Below are 19943 nucleotides of genomic sequence, written 5' to 3'. Positions count from 1 at the left end.
TATATCATCCTTTTTTTCTTCTTTAAAATAAATTACCGAACCAGATTTCCGTATTTATCATTTTCATCTACCTGATTACGCAATTTATGACGTATCTACTTTAGTGTGACGTCATTTCTCAGACAAAACATTTTATCCAGTTTCTCAGAGTTTGGGTCAGAGTGGTTGGCATTAGATGCACACGCTATAAAAAATAGTGTCGTTTAAAATACATTTCGATAATAGGATGGAAAAAACAGGAAATGGATTTCGGTAAAGGGATGGAATGAATGTGTATATCGTTGTAAATTTATTGTTATAAGCAATGGATTAAAGTTGTCTTTAAGGTAAATTAAATTTAGTTTTTGTTTTGCTGCTGCATTTTGTTTTCTTCATTTTTTTTACCAAGAAAAATATCACATTCTCGATTCGTTTTTTATTTCTTCTCATATTTTCAATAGGAAAGTATTAAAAGGAACAGTTTAAAGTGGAACTATTTTTTTACGTGACACAATCGGTAGTTGTTCGGTCGTCTGAAATGTTGTGTACATGTAGGAGGCTCGACGAATATATTTATATTGTTTTGTCAATTTATCATTGTCTTTGATTAAACGTGTCAACGGCATGAAGCAGGATAAATAGAATACATGGATGGTGCCTAGATGGAGAAAGTTTATCCGTTTCGGCCCGAAAAAGAAAAATGGGGCTCGCTAAAGCTCGCCCTATTTTCTTTTTCTAAGCCTCACCGGATAATCTTTCTCCATCTCGGCACCAACCATGTATTCTCTACAATATTTAACTATTTGTTTAAATAATCGAACGAATGCAAAACGTATTTCGGATTGTGTGTTTATCATACATAAATGTAAACTTCGATAATAATATCATAACATAGTGTCACAGTGTTGTTTAAACTAAGTTTCGATAAAGACATGGAAGAATAGAAGTGGAAGTGCATAATTATCGTGGATTAAAGTTGTCAATTTTATTGTTATAAACAATGGATTAACGATGTCATTAAGGTAAGCGTGACGTTTATACTAAATTAAGTGTTTTTTATAATGATTTCAAAAACGAAAAAAAATCTTTCTTGTTAAAAACAAGGAATCCAGGTGCTCAATTTGGCGATGACGTCATCGAACGAGGAACTTTCGGAATGAAGACAACTAGCGTTTTACACAAATAATTCTGATGCGTTATTTGAAATATAGTCACAATAAATACAGAGAAGAATTGTAGAATATTTAAAAGCCGTACATTTGATCATTTTCATCATTATGATCAATCAGGAGACGCCAGTTATTTTCTTCGAAAATTTCCAGTTCTGGTTTCCGGTTCGGATATCCGGTTCGGATATTGCGCGCGCAGATCCCAAACTTTTCAAAACAACAACCTGTAGATCTATGTACAGTAAAATAAATGTTACATGTCTTACAAGGTGACAGTATCAGACGTTCAAAAGTAAATCCCTATTTAGCTTGACTAAGTAGTAGGCATACAACTTATAACTTTTAACTTGCTGTCATATTATTTCTGGCTTATCTCTAAAATAGTGTACGTATGGATGCTTAAAATGGCTCATACAAGGGTTCAGAATTGGCGAGTGATTATTTTGTAATGGATACATGTATATGTTTTAATACACGGTGCACATAGGAATAAAAAGTGAAATTATGCTATTTTAAAATAACTTATAATTTTTTTGAAACATAGGTGTTTCTATTATTTAAACATTTATAATAAAATAGAGAATTCATTCCAAACAATGTTGTTACGTCATTTAAAAGACGACAGATACAAAAACACGGCTCTTGCATGTTGCAAAAACAAAACAACAAAAACTTTCCAGAACGCAATATTATTTATGTTGCATTGTAGTCAATTATTATGTAAACAATTGCTGTCACTTAAGTCTAGAAAGAATAATTTTGAACCGAATGATTGGTAAATTTTATACTGATAGGTATGATTTTGCACACGAAACAATAGCCCAAATCTCACAAATATTTAAAAAGACGTATGGTAACAATATTCAAAACTTCCCCTCAAAGCCACCTATCGTAATATAAAGTTTCACTTGATGGTAGCACTTATTTAAATTCTGATGTGAATCCATTTAATACTTATCAAAATGTGCTTTGTACAGGGAAATTACAGTTTGGTAGTTAACATGTTCTCTGTAAATGTATACAATTTCAGTTGAATAATTTCATTTATAAAATTAATAATAGTACACGAAAATAAACAAAGTGAGAAAACCCTGTATGTAAAGAAGAAAGAGTTATGGCGATTTTATGGGGACCTTTTTCCCCAAAGCCCATTCAATACTGTTTATGCACAAGACAATGACAGTCTGAACTTTTGTTATGCACAGAAAGAGCAATACCGATAACATCAATATAAATACTTTTGGTGCTGATAAATCGCAATTCCTGTCAACATCCTTTATAATTATATAATGTTTCATTCTATTTTTTTCAATATTTTTAAATGTATGCTTTGCACTTGATTAAAATATTGGTGGCAAAAATAAACGTTACTTTAAAAAAATTCGGATTTTTCATTAACACAATTGATCATTATATGAAGGTTATTTCTTATACATTCAATATTTGCAGTTTTGCTAGGTCAAAGATACTGTACTGTAATATAATTGTATGCTCATGTAATGCTACCATGTACGAAATCTATATCTATCTTATTAGATGATGTGCACGAGTTATTATTGTTTTCTGAACAAAAAAAAGAGTAGAACCGTCACCGAAATCAATAAACTGTGAACAAACAAAATGTTTTATACACTATTAGGCAGAAACATAAGTATCGTGTGCATCCAAAGTACCAAAAAATGACACGGGATTTTTTATTACCTTTTGAATAAGAAGGTTTCTAAGGCTTCCCCATCAATGAAGAAATCAAGACACAGAAGTTTTACAATATGTAACAATTGAACATTGTTTTCATCCCGTATTCATACCGCGTAGATAAACTAATGATTTTTGTGTTTATCACAACGTCATCTCGACGGCGCTATTAATAATTCAATATTCATAGAAATCAAATAGGAACAAGAAGCTATTGGTTTCTAAGGCATGCCTTGTTTATTCATGATAATTTCCGATGAATTCCTTTCGTTCATAACAATATTCGCAAATTGTCGCATAATTTGCCCATAAATCGACAGTATATTGACGTTAAAATTAAAGCAGGCATGTTGGGGTTGCTGAATCAACTAACGAATCTCGTCCTTCAGTCGAAGTGAGGTAAAGTAAAACAATTGTTTGTTTCCACTAAGCCTTTCGACGATAATTCGTACGTGTCAATCCTAAACATTTTGAAAACACAGGCTGAATTTTCGATTTTTTAATGCATTTGATCATATTCGAAAACATTAGATGTGCAAACAAAATACTGGAATGTTGCAAAGACTGAACAGATTTAATTTATATCGTGTCAAAATAGAATTTTCATTCACGTAAATTGAAACTTTTTTAACTGTAATGCTTACACGAAAGTGAATGTTTTTAAGGTAGATATTAAGATATTAAGTGTGATCGTTAATCTGATATAATGACACCCATATATTACAGGAAACTTTTTTATCTAGAGGCCGTGACCTTGAACGTCAGCTGAGCTTTTCAATACTGAGCGTCATAAACACCTTTAACGATGCTTTAATCGGAAGCATACACGAATTACCTTTCGGAATACGAAAGGACCGTAATGTGAGAACCTCATTAAATTAATTGTTCAATTCCAATGCCGTACAAGGTTTGTGGTTAATAGTCTGGTCTGTGATTGATATCGTTCTTAGGAATACTCACTGGTTAACGAAGCTTAATGCTATACTAGTTTGTTTTTACAAAGACATGACGATATGGCTGTCTATGATGGTCGTCCATTGGAACGTTTGTGGTGCAGAATACAAGATACAGCAACTAAGCCAGGCATCAACTGGCGTCTCGAGTCCATTTCAAATGGATTATGCGATCATTAGCTATTGAATCCATATTAAAGGTAAAACTGGCCAAATTTAAAATTTAAAATATAAATCTTTCACATACGCTTAAATAACTTATATATATAATTTACTTCACTGTAAAAAATAGGTGTCGTGTGTCATTATGAATTTCTATAACTCGCGAGCTACTTCATAATTCTCCACGCAGAGTTGTCGTTTTTTGTTTAAGTATTATATTAAGAAAGAAGTATCATTTTCTTTTATGTTTTCAAAATAGTGTAAAAGTAAAGATTCGAAACAAAAACTAAGATACCTCAATTAAAAAAGTATAATATTCCAAAAATAAAAGTATTGTAACACGGGACTAGGCTATCAGCGCTTGGTTTGTTATGAAGGCAAGCTTTTGTTCAAGCTATGTCGGTTTCAGTCAAATCTATGCGCAGAGGTGGCTACTAAATCACTCGAAATCTTTCTTCATCGAGCGTTTATTACAACTTAAATTTTGAAAATGTCGCGTTTTTGTATACTCTTCTCGGGTAATTATGTTAAAATGAGTGTCATAATGAAAGCGCCCCATCATAACAAATCTTGTGATTATTGTCAAAAAAAACGATGTAAGTCGTTTCAATAGTATATCCCTATTTAGCTTCACTAAGTAGTAGGCAGATAACTTATAACAATTGACTTGCTTTCATATTATTTACAGATTGTTTCTGACATACATTACGTTATCAACTATCTGCAGGTATGCTTCAAATGAATTATAAAAGGGATACATTCAGAATTGACGAGTGACTATTGTGTATATACACAAAGTATGTAGGTATTTGGAAATACATGCATCGGTCGTGTTATATTTTTCTCTTCACGTAAAAATGATTAAATGTTATATTTTGTAATAAAAATTATTTTAAATCTGGTATTATCCATATGTTGTGCGCTGTGAAAAGCCTGGAGCCTCCCCCCACCTCTTTCCGGTATGGCGACTACTTACCAACTTTTACCAAGGGATTACAGCAAAGTGACAATGTGAGGTGAGCATGTAAAAACCAATGCGCTAACGGGAAATATAATCAATAAGTAATTAGTTAGTTTTATTTGTGTATACATGTCAAGCATTTTACAGTTCAATATAATCAATGCATTACAATATCGTAACATGTTAAGTACAAATACAAGTACTACGATATAGCTAACATTGTAACTTTAAGTGTAAATGGTGCCTTTTATCACAGATCTAACTAATATAACTACATGATGTTTACACAGGATAACTCGTAAAGCCTAGACATGTAAACATGAATAAGCTTATTTCAAACGGGGTCCCTGGATTTTGTTAAACAGGTCCTATATTAAGTGACCTATACTATAAATATATAGTTTGTTTAAGTTCTTAAGATAAAAACGACATGATCTTTAAATTATTTCTTTTACATATTAAAACAGTGAGACTTTCAAACGCTGACATGATAATACACAGACTCATACAAATTAGCATAAAAATAAGCAATTTCATAAAATAAAACAAATCTAAAAGTAAAAATACATGGAATGCTCGTTTTCCTTCATTTCATTTTTATAGATGTTTCTTAACAAGTTTCTTAAAAGTAAATTTCGATTTGATGGACTTTATATTATCAGGTAATGAATTCCAATCCTTAATACCATTGTAGTAAAATGAAGAACTAGTAAAGCCATCAACTTGAGGTACATAACAATTTAATCTTGATCTATTCCCACATTGATGGACATCTGTACATTTGATAAAATTGTCTTTCATATAGCTCGGGCATTTATTGTAGAAATTCGATACACCAAGTGATGTTCTACTATGGGAATTGTTAATAAAACGAACGATTTTATTTGTAGCTTGTGCTTGAGCTGTTTCGTGAGCCCACAATACCACGAAGAGAATGCATAATCTAAATGGCATTGTATTAAAGAATTACATAAACTTCTTCTAGGACTTTTATTTAAGAAAGCACTAGTATTACGTATACGTATAAAGTATTAAGTATTACGCAACTCTGTTGTTTAATTACCAAAAAAACTAAATATGAAGACGCTGATACTGACGTCATATTGGTAGGTATAATGACTATTTTGTGTTTCTGTTACACAGTGAAATATAAATCATTTCAAATCTGGTATCATCAATATCGTGTGACATTGTAATGTGAACAGCCGAAGTACCTGAAGACCCTCCCAACTCTTTCCGGTATGGTGACCACTTACCAGGTCACAAGCGCCTGTAGTGGTAATGAAAGCAAAGTGAGAAGAGCGCATACAAACCACTGCGCTAACGGGATATACAATCAATACAGTAGGACGCAAACCTGTTTTTTAAAGGTAAAACCAAAAACTATAAAGCCATTGAGACTGGCGCCATATTGTTATGGCGAATGAAAAGTTAACGTTGATGTTAGAAATAGTCCCCGTTTCATTTAATTTTGTTTTATGTGATGAATACTAGTGACTCTTTATATATATATATATAGAGAGAGTCTAGCTAAAACTGTGTTTCGTCACAGAAATTACGTCACATGAGATACGTTATAAATTGCGTGATCAATTAATAAAAATTTAAGTACGGAAAGCTGGTTCTGTAATAAATAATGGGATTAGGTATTACAGACGTTAATACTATCGTTGCTTGAGGGCCAGACGTGATCATCGGCCCTGGAGTGAATATTTACCCGACGGCCTTAGGGGCGATTATTCACTAAGCGGGCCGATTATTACTTCTGGCCCTCAAGCAACGAGGTCTTAACCTCTAAATAGTACCATAGTAAGTGTAGGTAATCATGTATAGTTACTTATACTGTGTATGGTTACTAAGTCTCCTTCTGTTATTTTTATACGTTATTGATACGGTTCATTATAATAGTTGTTGGCTTCCCCACCGCCCGGCTAAGATCTAAAGCGGTTTGTTGTGTATAAATGTTTAATTTATGTTCGTCCTTATTTCCGTTTGCGGTTATTTTTTATTGAACGTATGTTGTTATATGCATATTAATATTTAAATGTAGATGCATTGAAAGCGGCATGCCCAATAACTATTATAATATACTTATTTCAATTCCGTTAATCATGTTTTTGTAACGTAGTTTACTTATAATTCTCGCTGTATTTTGTATATACAACATTTATGGGTTTGTAAAATGCATAGGTATGGGAATATCTGTTAACGTTAAAACACCATTCCAATCACTAATACAATATGTAAATGAAGCGTAATTGGCTAGAGTTGCAATCTGTATACAAACAATGCCAGACTGGTCAAAAACCATAAAGTGTTATATTGCCATATTATCAAGGTAATATATTGCACAACACATTTGTATTACATACACTCATTCAATTCACGTCCAACAGTCCTGAGATAACTTGCTAAGTAAATACAATTTGAAAACTATTTGAATAAAAAACGACGGCAAGTAATACAAACGCTCGGAAGCATTAGTGAAAAAAGCAAGAAATTGGATATTTATCCTATATCTGCTTATTGCACTATATAATCTAGACAGGAGCGTCAGGAGAATTATATTCCAAAAGTACACACTCATAACCTAAGCTTCACAGGAAGTTGAACATGAAATTGTTTTCGAAATATAAGGTAGCACAAATATAGCCTCTTTACTTAAAGGGGCCTTTTTACGTTTTGGTAAATTGCAAAAATAAAAACAAGTTGTTTCAGATTCGCACATGTTCGTTTAAGTTATGATATTTGTGAGGAAACAGTAATACTGAACATTAACCATGCTCTAAAAGAGCCTTTATATGCATCTTTTGACGATTTGAAAACCTGAACATTATAAAGCGTTGCAACGCGAAACGATTTGATAATTAGGAGAGTTCTATTGTTGTCGATATATTTTGTGAAACTACGAGGAGTGCTTATATAAATTATAAAATACCTACGTTACTGTATGAGCTCAGATGGCCGAGTGGTCTTAGTGATAGACTTTTACTCCAGGGGTCAGTGGTTCGAACCCAGTCGAGGATTAGTTTTTTCTTCTTTATTTTTTTTTATTTTTTATTTTTTATTGGAGCTTTTTAGATCCAATGTTCATATTTATCAATATAAAGCATTTAATGACAAACTTCAATACATGCCAAAATGTATGAAAAGGCCCCTTTAAAAGTAAGTAGGTCATTAGATATATCACAAAAGCAAACCGAACGTTGGCAAATATATTCTTTCTTCCGTGGAAATAAACAGATATCACAAAGCAGGATGGCACATGTTTATATATTATCTTTTTAAAGTTTGTCATCAAACCTGCGATAAAAATGACAATCGAGATCATAACTAGCATTCGCATAGGATAGTACGCTTGGAAATACCAAAATCATAAATATCTTAGTTAGTATCGTTGGCAGATAGAACATTATTTTCAAAACATGTATTATAATATTCAACAGTGGAAATTGAGAAAAATATTTCAAACATAAATGTGTTTCATTCCCTGAGAATACTTTTGCTCTCAGCAAATCAAATCTATGATGTTCGTTACTATATTTTATGTGTGTATGTATTTGTTTTAAATCTCATGATCGTCGGACAGGTGGAGTATCTCTGGTTGTGGCGTCAGTGCGGTCGTGGTTTGTCTTTTCTTGCAAAGGCACCTCTTCACAACAATGAATGTTGCTATGGTTACGCCAATTATCGCAATGATGAGTATGGCAGCCATCCCTAAAGCAAATTAAAAGGCTTTAACACACAGTATTAATGCTTGAATAAAGAACAAACATGCAATGTTTAAAGATTTTAGACAACACATGTGTAACATCATAAATACATAATAGAGATAAAGAAGGAACACATTGTGAATGGAATGTGGTTTGTGATTATTTAATCTAGTGTGGGATAACGCTTTGAAAAATAACTTAAACGGGACAAATATAACTCGAATGTAATCGATGGTTGTCCTAGCGTTACAAACATTTAAGACAAATGTGGCCTTACTGTTAAAACAGTATAATATATATAGCGGTTTTACGTAGCACATTTACTTGTCGCGCAAAGATTCAGAGAACCACTGATATATTTTGACTTATGTAAGAAAATTCTGTATCAAACACAGATGGATTTTACCGATTTAAGCCAAAATGATTTTGATTCAAACAAAAGCGAATAAATTATTCAGCCAGTAAAATCGTATTTTACGTTCAAGAATGTGGCAATCTATAAAATGTTGATAACTTACACCATGCTAAACCATTGTAAGACTTTTCAAATGGCCCGCAGTGTCCGACAAAGCTGTCATTGACTCTCTTACAGCAGCAGCTTCCTATAGCGGACACCTGGCCAATTTTGTTGCAGCAGTACACTTCCGTTCCGTTTAGTTCCTCTAGAAAAAAACACTAGATGCTGAACTTTGTGATAGTGGTCTAATTCTGTTATGATGCTCTCGGTCAGTGAACTCCGATCAGTTTAAACTATATCAATATACATTTTTAGCTGCACTTTTTTCTGGAAACAGAAATAACGATGTTTTGTTTAAATTGTACATGCTACTTTGGCATGAAGAAGTATTGTAGTCTGTAGTTAACATACGAATTACACCATCCTGCATACTACTTGACACATTTCCCAGAAGGTACCTTTACTATTAATTGATTGAACAGATGCAAAAATGACTCAGTTAACTTAAAGAAAATAATTTTATCCCATTTTCAACGCGACAGTGACGGTATAACACGTTGTGGAATATACTTGTTTGTATTCAACACTGTGGAATATACCTGTCGCGTGCACGGACTACTTTTTAAATGACGTCATGCGATATGCGCTAAAAGTAGGTCGATATTGTTTGGTTCATTGATCGAATAATAGGTCACTCATTAGAAGAAAATGTGCATATTTTGCAGAAAAAATATATATATGACATATTCACCAAAAGAAATGTTGAAATAAAATATAAAATTACACGATTTTTGTTTTGTTATTTTTTTATTTATATTTACTTTACCACTGAATGATTTTTCATCAGAAACAAAGTCGACAAAACTTAAGCTTCAAAATTATACGACCTTCAACCTTTAAATCTAATCATATGACATAATTTTTCGCCATCCGTATAATCAATCAGCTGATTGATGGCGTCATAAAATGACATACTTATTGCGTCATTTTCCCCATTTTTTTTGACGATTTATTATAAACGCGACTTATTTCACATGTTTTCTACATGTACTGTATGTCGACGTATCTGAATTGTCAATTGATCACATTTTCCTTATTTCGTGTATTTTTTAGTAATGTGCATTGTTTATAACCAAAGCATATACTTTTGACATTTAACTTAAAGATTAAGAATGTACAACAAGCCATACACATATCGCACAGTTCATGAATAATCTGCTATGTTTGCTTTCCTATTTAATTCACGTTAGGCATAGAGCTGTGTAAAGTATAAGATGGTAAAAACAGCACCACACTGGAATTGGGAACGTCCCATTTTGTACACGGGTATTTTCTACTCATTTATCTGTTGTGTACTGGAATGTTTTCCATTCTTTGTGTATATATATATCAAATTATTTTCTCGTACAATAAAGGCATTTACCATAGATAAATAAAACATTGTGCAAGTTTAAACATAATTATGTTTGTATGCAGAAATCTGCAAATGCAACCGAGTTTACCAACGGCTATTATTAGATAAACTGCTCCGGTTCATTTGAACAGCAGTAATGTAGAGTACATGACGTAGCGTGTGACGAAGAAGAAAGTTTATCGCGTTCATAAACTCATTTGAATAAAGTGATAGAATGGCATAAGGGTCTTTATTTAACTATGCTAAAATAATTATTAATGACCCTAGATGCAAAATCGTCAATTATTGAGTTAAATGGATTATTAGATGGATTTTAAAGGATAATTCAAGGTAAGATACTAGTTCTTACGTGTTTTGATTTTTGTTTGTACTTCTGTCGTTCCCTGTTCTCGGGGAAATGATTTTAACATGGGCGCCATTGATGCATCGGATCACACACGACATACCCATAACATTATATAAAAAAACACGTTCTGCGCGTCCTTAAATTCGTCATCCGAAGTCGGAAAACGTATTGCCCTGTATATCGATTTTTTGTCAAACAAAGTGTCAGTCGTTGCAATTGGCTGTTTACTCGTCAAAATTGTCAAGGTCTTCGATAGCTAAAGAAACGTTAGCGTACAGTTTATTTAGTATTGACAGACCTGTACAAAGTCGCGCCAGTCAAAAATCATAAAAAGCGACATTTAAAGTTATGGTAGCCAGAACTAGGTCGTCGATGGTGTACATGTAGGTTGAAATCGACAGCATTTTGTCAGGAGCCATCGCCGCCATATTGGATTTTGATCATTTTCTTTCGAAAATAAAATGAATTATAGTAAAGTAAAATCTTCTTTTCGCGGTCGTTATGTGTTAAAATTCGCATACTGCGTAAAATTGAATGTAGGCATATGGTGATATTTTTACTTGTTTTACAGTTTGTGTGTGAATTTCTTAAAGACTATTTTGCGTACCAGAACAAAAACATGTATATCACTACGCATGGTTACATTTGTTATATTTTAAGCGCTTTTATGACTGAATTAAAATTATTGTTAAGGTTATTAGATCTATTTATGTTAAATGTCACGTTGAAAAAAATCAAATGGGATAAATAGAATACTAGGATTAGCGTTGAATACAGATAAGTTTATGTTGCTCGGCTCGAACACCGAAAGCGCTCGCCAAGGCTCGCGCTTCCGGCGTTCTAAGCCTCGCAACATAAACTTCTCTGTATTCAACGCTAACCTAGTATTCTCTATGTATCAATCTCGTTAATTTGCCATTATACTTGTAGTATATACTCAGAATTCTAAATTTTCATTCTAGTCAATATGCTGTGCAGTGATGAATATTAAAGATATTGGTGGAAAGGAACGTTTAGAGCTTTGTTACAAGTCTAATGCTTTCCTTTTGACATACCTTTGCATTTTCTTTCGCCACATTGCATGCTGTTCTGAAAAACGAACGCATTGACGAATATACACAATATATTATTGACTGTCCTACATATACAATTTATTTATTGCAAAGCAGACATGTTCAAGTTTGTCTTATAATTGTCTTCATAATTTAAATCGCGATGCCATAAGGTAAATGTATATTTACACGTGTGTGCTTTGTGATTTATTCCGAAAGTTACGAAATTACATAATCAACTTTACATTTCATAAAATCTTTTATTTACAAAAACAACGATTTCATGGTGTTGCCTTAGGTCGATGTATACATTAATTTACCCAGATGTATACATTAATTTACCCAGACGGTTTGTGAGATACTGCCAATCCTACATGCCTCAATAGTAATAATTAATTATTTCCCCTCAAAATTTGCTGACCTCTTCCTGTTTTATGACATATAGCCGTTTACTGTTTCATGGGTATATAACTATTCACTTTTTGTTATAAATCGGTTAGTCAGTACACGATAAACATATTAATATATAGGATTCACAATTTTGTTCTCGCAGGCGATTTAGGGTCTCGCATATATATGGTTGAGAAGACTATTCTGTGGACTTTGGAAAGCGTTCGTAAGTAAGGTTTAACAGCCAAAATAAATTCCAATCGGAACTTTGTGGAGTTGTGTCCGTAATTGGTTCATCAAGAGGCTGAGCTAATGCTGCGATTGGCAATGCTTTCAACCGGTTTAAACTCTCCATGCTTTGCATTGACCGCTCTAAACGGTAAACTCAGTTTTTATCATTATTTATTATTAAAACTGGGTTGTCTTTAAATGTTTATGCAATTGGTCACCTAGCTTAAATAAAAGGTAAGCGGATGTTAATCGAAATTTCTCGCCTGATAATGCTTCTGGAGTTCCATGATTTTCAAAGGTTAACAATAATACAGTGTTAACAATAATACAGTGTTAACAATAATATAGTGTTAACAATAATACAGTATTAACAGTAATACAGTGTTAACACTAATACAGTGTGAACACTAATACAGTGTTAACAATAATACAGTGTTAACAATAATACAGTGTTAACAATAATACAGTGTTAACAATAATACAGTGTTAACAATAATACAGTGTTAACAATAATACAGTGTTAACAATAATACAGTGTTGACAATTCATGACATTAATAAGATTACTGAAGCTCGAGAACAATTATCGTGAATGAAATGCTTGCCCGCTTGTCTTGTTGTGTAATGCAAATGACAAAATGCCTCTTGTAATAATAATAAATTAAAGTGATTTTTTTTCACAAATTACTTACCACATTTAGCAATCCAATGCAAAATAATAGTATCGTATGTACACAAATGAACTTTTCAATCATATTCATCAGTAAAACGTGTTCAAGGTAAACTTGACACACACTTCTAACAAACGGACCGCATTACAGTGCAGTCGATTGGACTGAAATAACTTCCTTATTGATTCAATAGAATTCAAAAGCTAACATGTATGCCCCCGTGTACGATTTCCTTACTGTATGTATCGAGTTTCAAATTATTTGATTGGGTACGTTGTTAAACTTGTCTACATAGCTGCACGCATTTTATAATCAAAGTGATTGTTTAGTCGTTTCGATTGAAAAATGTGCTATAAATATGTGTACATGGCGTGTTTTTTAATATGTTAGTATTATCACGGCGATTATTTAATATATACTTACAATTGACGGAAAGACGTACCAAATTTAAGCGGTTTTACCTTATACAGGTACATAGTTGCGTCATTGGCAACACAAATTTTTAATTCATATTGGTATTTGAAATGCTTATATGACACATAATTGCTCAAGTCATATATCGCAGTGGCAGGTTTCTTAGACCGCGGGTTGAAAGAACAAGCGCCCAGACTCCACGAAATTGTAAAACAACCGGTGTCGCGTGAGAATTGCAAGACCGTGAATTTCTTAAGATAAACCGGAAGTCTTGCATTTCTAACGTTACCCCGTGAGAATTACAAACCCGCTGACCGTGAAAACATTGAGACCGATGTCCGATACAAGTAGCACTTATTTAATTTTAATTTGTAGTAGTTCTGTTAATATTAAAAGTACAAAATGACTTTTTACATCAAGAATGCAAAAAACTACTGTTCGGATTGTTGTTATTTCCGGACATTAATGGTGAAAATTATTGCTGGTAAAAATGAAACGGCCCCGAGGTAAAACGGCCTGACAGGTTAAAACGGTCACTGTTTAAAATCAATGTGCTTATAACCGGACCCAAATTTTTATGAATATGTTTATACTGAAGTGTTACCACAAGTGTACTTAAAACGTTTAGATATCGCACATTCTGTGAACGCTTATATGTAGAAATTATGGTTAATTCTTAAGGTATTAAGTGTCTGTAAGTGTTTAGATTGAATTATAATGATTTGTTATCTTGGTAAATTAATTTTAAAAAAATCCTGCCAAAATTAGTTAAGATATGGGAACCAAAAAGTGAATATTGTTTTATTGTGTAATACATTTACAGTTATTTCATTATTCTTCAAGTTATTAACCAAAATAAGTGTGATGGTGTTGGAAATATTATATATTTCTTTTGGCTATTTCTAGCTTTTTCCCACTTTTTTATATTCCCAAAATATTGTTTCAAATTAACATTGTGGTGATGTGTTGGATGTATTGTCTAAAGCTAGTAATACATTTATTATAATATATAATTACATTTGATTCATGTAAGACTCACTTAAACATTGACTGAAATAATGATATTGGTAACTTGGTAGCAGTGTATTATATTTTTCATTGCTTGCAAAAATATTTGCCTTTTTGATTTGCAAAACCAACATACAAACTGGCATTACCAGCTGATAATAATTGTCCTCGAGAAGTGCAAAACCTAGTAATTGTCTGAAATAATGATATTGGTGGTGGTTGTGTCTTATATTTGGCTTAAAAAGCTAATACTTATTGCACGTGAGAAGTGCAAGAACAATCATTTGTCTAAAAAAATAAAATTGGTGGTGGTTTTGTCTTAATTTGCCATAACCATCTTATACTTATTGCCAGTGAGAAGTACAATACCAAGTAATTGGCTGGAAAAATGATGTTGGCATTGGTAATGTGTCTTATCTTTGGCTTGACCAGCTGATAGGAATTGCCAGTGAGAAATGCAAGACCAATTATTTGTCTGACATATTGATGTTGGTGGTTCTGTTTTATATTTGGCTTGACTTAGCTGATACAAATTGCCCCCCGAAAGACCAGCTGATACGTAATGCCCATGAGAAGCGCAAAAACCAGGTAAATGTCTAAAATCCTGAAATTGGTTGTGGATGTGTCTTATATTTGACTTGACCAGCTGATATGTATGGCCTGTGAGAAGTGCAAGACCAAATATTTGTTTGAAATAATGATGATGGTAGTGGTGATGGTGTCGTATTTTAGGCTTGACCAGCTGATATGTATTGCCCGTGAGAAGTGCCAGACCAAGTATTTGTTAGAATTAATGATGTTGGTGGTGTCTTATATAATTGTCTTGAACAGCTGATATGTATGGCCTGTGCAAAGTGCAAGACCAAGTATTAGTGTGAAATAATGATCTTGGTGGCGGTGGTGTCTTATATATGGCTTTAACAGCTGATATATATTGCCGGTGAGAATTTCAAGACCAAGTAATTACAAATCATAATAATGGTTGTGGTTGTGACTTACATTTGTCTTGACCAGCTGATGCTTACAATATCTCAAGTTATGAATGAATGTGAGAAGCCAACAATGAATATACATTCATTATTCATACGTTCAAGCAATACAAGGTATGTGTAAGATTCGCGAGAAAGAAATTGAATTACTGAAATTTACTCAAGATGTTATAGAAAGTATTTCTAAAATATTTTATAACATGTTTTATATGCCAGGCGCATTGGCAATGTTGGTGTGTTCCCAGGTATGCATAGGTGTGATAAAAACACGGGGGACATGTATATCAGTAAGAAACAAACAAGAGACAAAAGATGGTCCATATCTTGAAATTTAATTGTAGATCAAAAATGTTAATAAGTAGGTGTTCCTACATTCAATTCTTTATACACCTGATATGACAAACCTGATATGACAAATTTTAAGATAAACATAATAACATTGCAATTGATAATGATAACAACGGGGCGACTTATATGAGTATTATTTATACAAAGCAAAGTCTTCGAAGAGGGGCATAAAAAACAATTGACACCACTACCATCATTCTTTGTATTTGAGAGCTGATCTTGCACGTTTGAGACTTGCCTTGATCAGGACAACAACATCATGATCAAAATCACTACCATCAAAATCATTAATGCCATCAGTGAGTGGGTCTTGGAAATATAACTGCTATACTTTTACAAGAGTTGGCAGAAGACAGTGCTTGACAGTATAACCTAAGCCATCATGGGGAAATAGTTCACATTCAATAAGGTCAAGGTAATATAGTCATCTTCTAAGTAGAAGAGGACCATAATTAACATATTGATCGCTTATGTTTTAAAGAAGTTGTATGTTATAGATGATTCTGAGTTCAGGAATATTTTCCACAATATATTGAACATTTGTAAAGACTTAAAATAAACTAATAAGATTTTATTTCAAGTTTGATAGCAATAGCTTGGATGGGATGGATGGACAGTCCTTCAAAAATAAATTAAATTTTTGTGTGTTGTTTTACCATGTGTGGGGGATGGTATGAGTGGAGTCCATTGTGGTATGTCAGGTTAGTGTTGTTTGCCAAAGTATGAATCAAATCTGATCATAAATAAAGAAGTTTTGGCAATTTAAGCAAAATTTATTAATTTGACCTTGAGATTCGAGGTCATTCAATGGTTAAGGTCAAATTCAACTTGCCAGGTACAGTACTCTCATGATAGTAAGAAGTATTTGAAGTTTCAAAGCAATAACCTTGATTCTTTAGAAGTAAAGTGGATCCAAACACAAAATTTAACAAAAATTTTATAGTGACTAAGACAAAAAATGGCCCTATTTCCGTTAAAATGTCAACCAGAGTAACTTGCCCTGTACATTCCCTTTATGATAGTTAGCGAGTTTTCCAAGTCTGAAAGCAATAGCTATGATACTTAGGTAAAATGGACCAAGACACAAATCTTAACCATATATTCAATTATCTAAGTATAAAAGGGGCCATTATTCTATCAACATGCCAGTCAGAGTTACATAACTTTGCTTGCACAGTTCCCTCATGAAAGTAAGTGTTGCAAGTATGATAGCAATTTAAAGCTTTGATACTTTAGGAATAAAGTGAACATAAACATAAAAATTTACAAAATGTTCAATTTTCTAAATATAAAAAGGGAACATAATTTTTACAAACTGCTTGATACAGTTGTCTGTTCTTGTTTGTGGTGGTACGCAAACTTTAACATACATTTATCAATAATATGCATATTCATAGTGAAAAAAGGGCCATAATTCTAACAAAATGCTTGAAACAGTTTTCTGCTCTTGTTAATTGATTGGAGTCATGTCGGTTAAGATGTATGCAAAATATAAAAGCAAAATGTCAAGGGACATAAAATTTAGAGGTGGGTACACATAGATTTATCAATACCAGGTAATATGCATTCTAGGTGGAAAAAGGGTCATAATTCTTACAAAATGCTTTATACAGTTGTCTGCTCTTGTTTATAGATTGGGGTTATGTTGGTAAAGTAGTATGCAAAATATAAAAGCAAAACGTCCAATTTATGACACAATACAATATTATGTGAAGTTGGAATAAGACGTCAATTCGGGAATAAATTGTGATTTTTCAACAGTGCATAATATGAAGTTTTACATGTTGTATTTATTAAGTTTGAAATATTATAATTCAAATAGATACTTGCATATATAAAAGCATCATTTAAATTGATTTTACTACACTACACAACTGGATTTTTTATTGAATTTGTTTTTAATCCCCATTAAATAATGCAGTGCATGAACACATTTTAAAAATACATTAAAAGGGATAAAAATACAATCACTGTTAATAAAAAGTCATGGAAAATTGCTTATTAAGCTTAAAGTATAGATAAAATATTACAAAAATTAATTGAGATCATGAATGGTTTTGTTTGAGAAAATCACCAAAATGATATCCATTCCCAAGTTGATGTCTTATTCCAAATTCACATAATACAGTGTTCCACATATTATTTCATATTAACAATTACACTAATTGATAATTGATGTGTCATTAAACGATGAAATAATAGAACAATTGCCATTCAAATTTAAAGAAGTATGTTGTCATTAATGCCATTGCAACCACTTTAAAATTTAAACAACTATGTTGTAATTAATGGCATTACAGACACTTTAATATTTTAATTGATTTATTGATACAATATTGAAAAAAGCGGAACACGAAATGAATATTAATTCAGAAAATCTGTATGGTCCTCAAATCTGTACCATATAGACTTCTAATCTGGGCCGTATAGTCCGCTAAGCTGGACCGTATGGTCGGGGCCGTATGATCAAGAAATGTTCAAATTCAAACAAGTATGTTGTCATTAATGTTATTAAAACAACTTTTAATAATTTTATTAAATGTATTGATATATTATTGAAGAATGTGGGGCATGAAATGCATATTAATGTAGACATGGTTAACATCATTTGCTATCTGAGAGTTAGTCTAAAGGCTAGACATTTTGTACAATGTACACAACACCACTACCATCAGCAACATAATTATAGCTACCTGAGAGTTTAGTCTACAAAATCTCTGATAGCTACACTTAACCAGGATCACAACACCTATACCCATGTCAATTTAATTTACATCACAATTGGTCTTTAAAATGTCACTTCTGAGCTTAACTATTTGTTAACTACCACAACCACCATATTCATCATTATTGCCAACTGCATGAGCAATAGTATTGTGAATCTTAAAGCTAGTTTAACGAGCAAAATGAAATTTACAAATGTATTGCTACACATAACCATGAACAAACAGAACTACCACCATATTATTTTGTTCATTATTTTCATCTTAAGATATTCAAAGACCTATAGATAACATGTATTCTATATAGGTCTTTGAGATATTAATTTAAATTGCCAGTTTTCATAAAGAAATATGCAACCTGCCTAAGGGTAATTAATAACTTAAAATAAACACTATGATCACATCTGGGAGCTATTCTAGAAACCGTTACTTGTAGTTAATTTTTGATCTGAGAAATTCAGGGAGAAAATGCAATTTTGAAATATCCTACCCTTCAAGAAGAATTTCTTTGCCTTAATTTTGAACTGGTGACGCCTGTTGATATTTACACGATCAGTTCCCTTCATAAGCACAGGACAAGTTTCCAAAGTGAGAAAGTTCACTAAATCAACATATTCATTATTCTCCATTATTTTATGAAGAGTATTACTAACACAGTTTTAAACAAAATCAATTTTACAATAACATACAATAAATGTTGACAGCACTTCAAAAATCTGACTGAACACTAGCAAAAAGCAAAAGAAATCAAGTAATTTATCTCTTAACAGTACAATTAATAGATTTCATTGGCCATTTGGTTCACCAACAAAAAATAAATAAATAAATCGTATAATTCTATGTTTTTTTCTAAGCTAACCTGTCAATATTGTTAATTTTCTTAGAAGACACTTTATGACCCCTTACTTTAGGGCAGAAAGGTCATCTTAGCTTTTTATGACAGGTCCCATGTTTTTATAGCATCTTCTCAGAGTCTATGTTAACGAGCTCATCACTTGATAATTGTACCCCTATGACTGGGTCCTTTTCCTGTCCACTGTATAATACATACATATAAAGAAAAGTTTAGTCCGTTTATTTTGACGTAATTGCTAATTGGAAAAAAGATAATTATGAATTGTGCTGAAGTCAATAAACATATGTTATTTTAGTGTTGTATTATTACTTGAAGGCAAATAAGTTTTATTATGGGTATACATCAATGTAATCAATGTATTGACTTAAATTCGGAGTAACACAATATCCCGTTTTATGCGAATGACCATAATC

General features: G+C 32.4%; 1 protein-coding gene across 1 annotated transcript; it reads right to left on the bottom strand.

Annotated features, from left to right (window-relative positions):
- Positions 1-8125: 8125 nt before the first annotated feature.
- LOC127833596 (uncharacterized) lies at positions 8126-13351 on the bottom strand. The gene is made up of 4 exons (XM_052358944.1): positions 13214-13351; positions 11905-11938; positions 9151-9294; positions 8126-8636 (listed from the first exon to the last, which is right to left on the bottom strand). The coding sequence occupies exons 1-4, from the start codon at positions 13280-13282 to the stop codon at positions 8485-8487; spliced, it is 399 nt and encodes a 132-aa protein (XP_052214904.1). The 5' UTR covers positions 13283-13351; the 3' UTR covers positions 8126-8484.
- Between the last annotated feature and the right edge of the window lie 6592 nt (positions 13352-19943).

The sequence above is a fragment of the Dreissena polymorpha genome, chromosome 6 (assembly GCF_020536995.1).
Source record: "Dreissena polymorpha isolate Duluth1 chromosome 6, UMN_Dpol_1.0, whole genome shotgun sequence".
Classification (NCBI taxonomy): domain Eukaryota; kingdom Metazoa; phylum Mollusca; class Bivalvia; order Myida; family Dreissenidae; genus Dreissena; species Dreissena polymorpha.
Note: the sequence above shows the minus strand (reverse complement) of the source record. Positions and strands in the feature narration are given on the sequence as shown.

Bases quoted from the DNA above. Each gene is read 5' to 3' on its own strand.
- LOC127833596 (XM_052358944.1), bottom strand. From the start codon at position 13,282: ATGAATATGATTGAAAAGTTCATTTGTGTACATACGATACTATTATTT. The intron at 11,939-13,213 runs GTAAGTAATTTG...TTCGTTTTTCAG, and splicing joins GCATTGGATTGCTAAATGTG to AACAGCATGCAATGTGGCGA. The intron at 9,295-11,904 runs GTATGTCAAAAG...GTTTTTTTCTAG, and splicing joins TGGCGAAAGAAAATGCAAAG to AGGAACTAAACGGAACGGAA.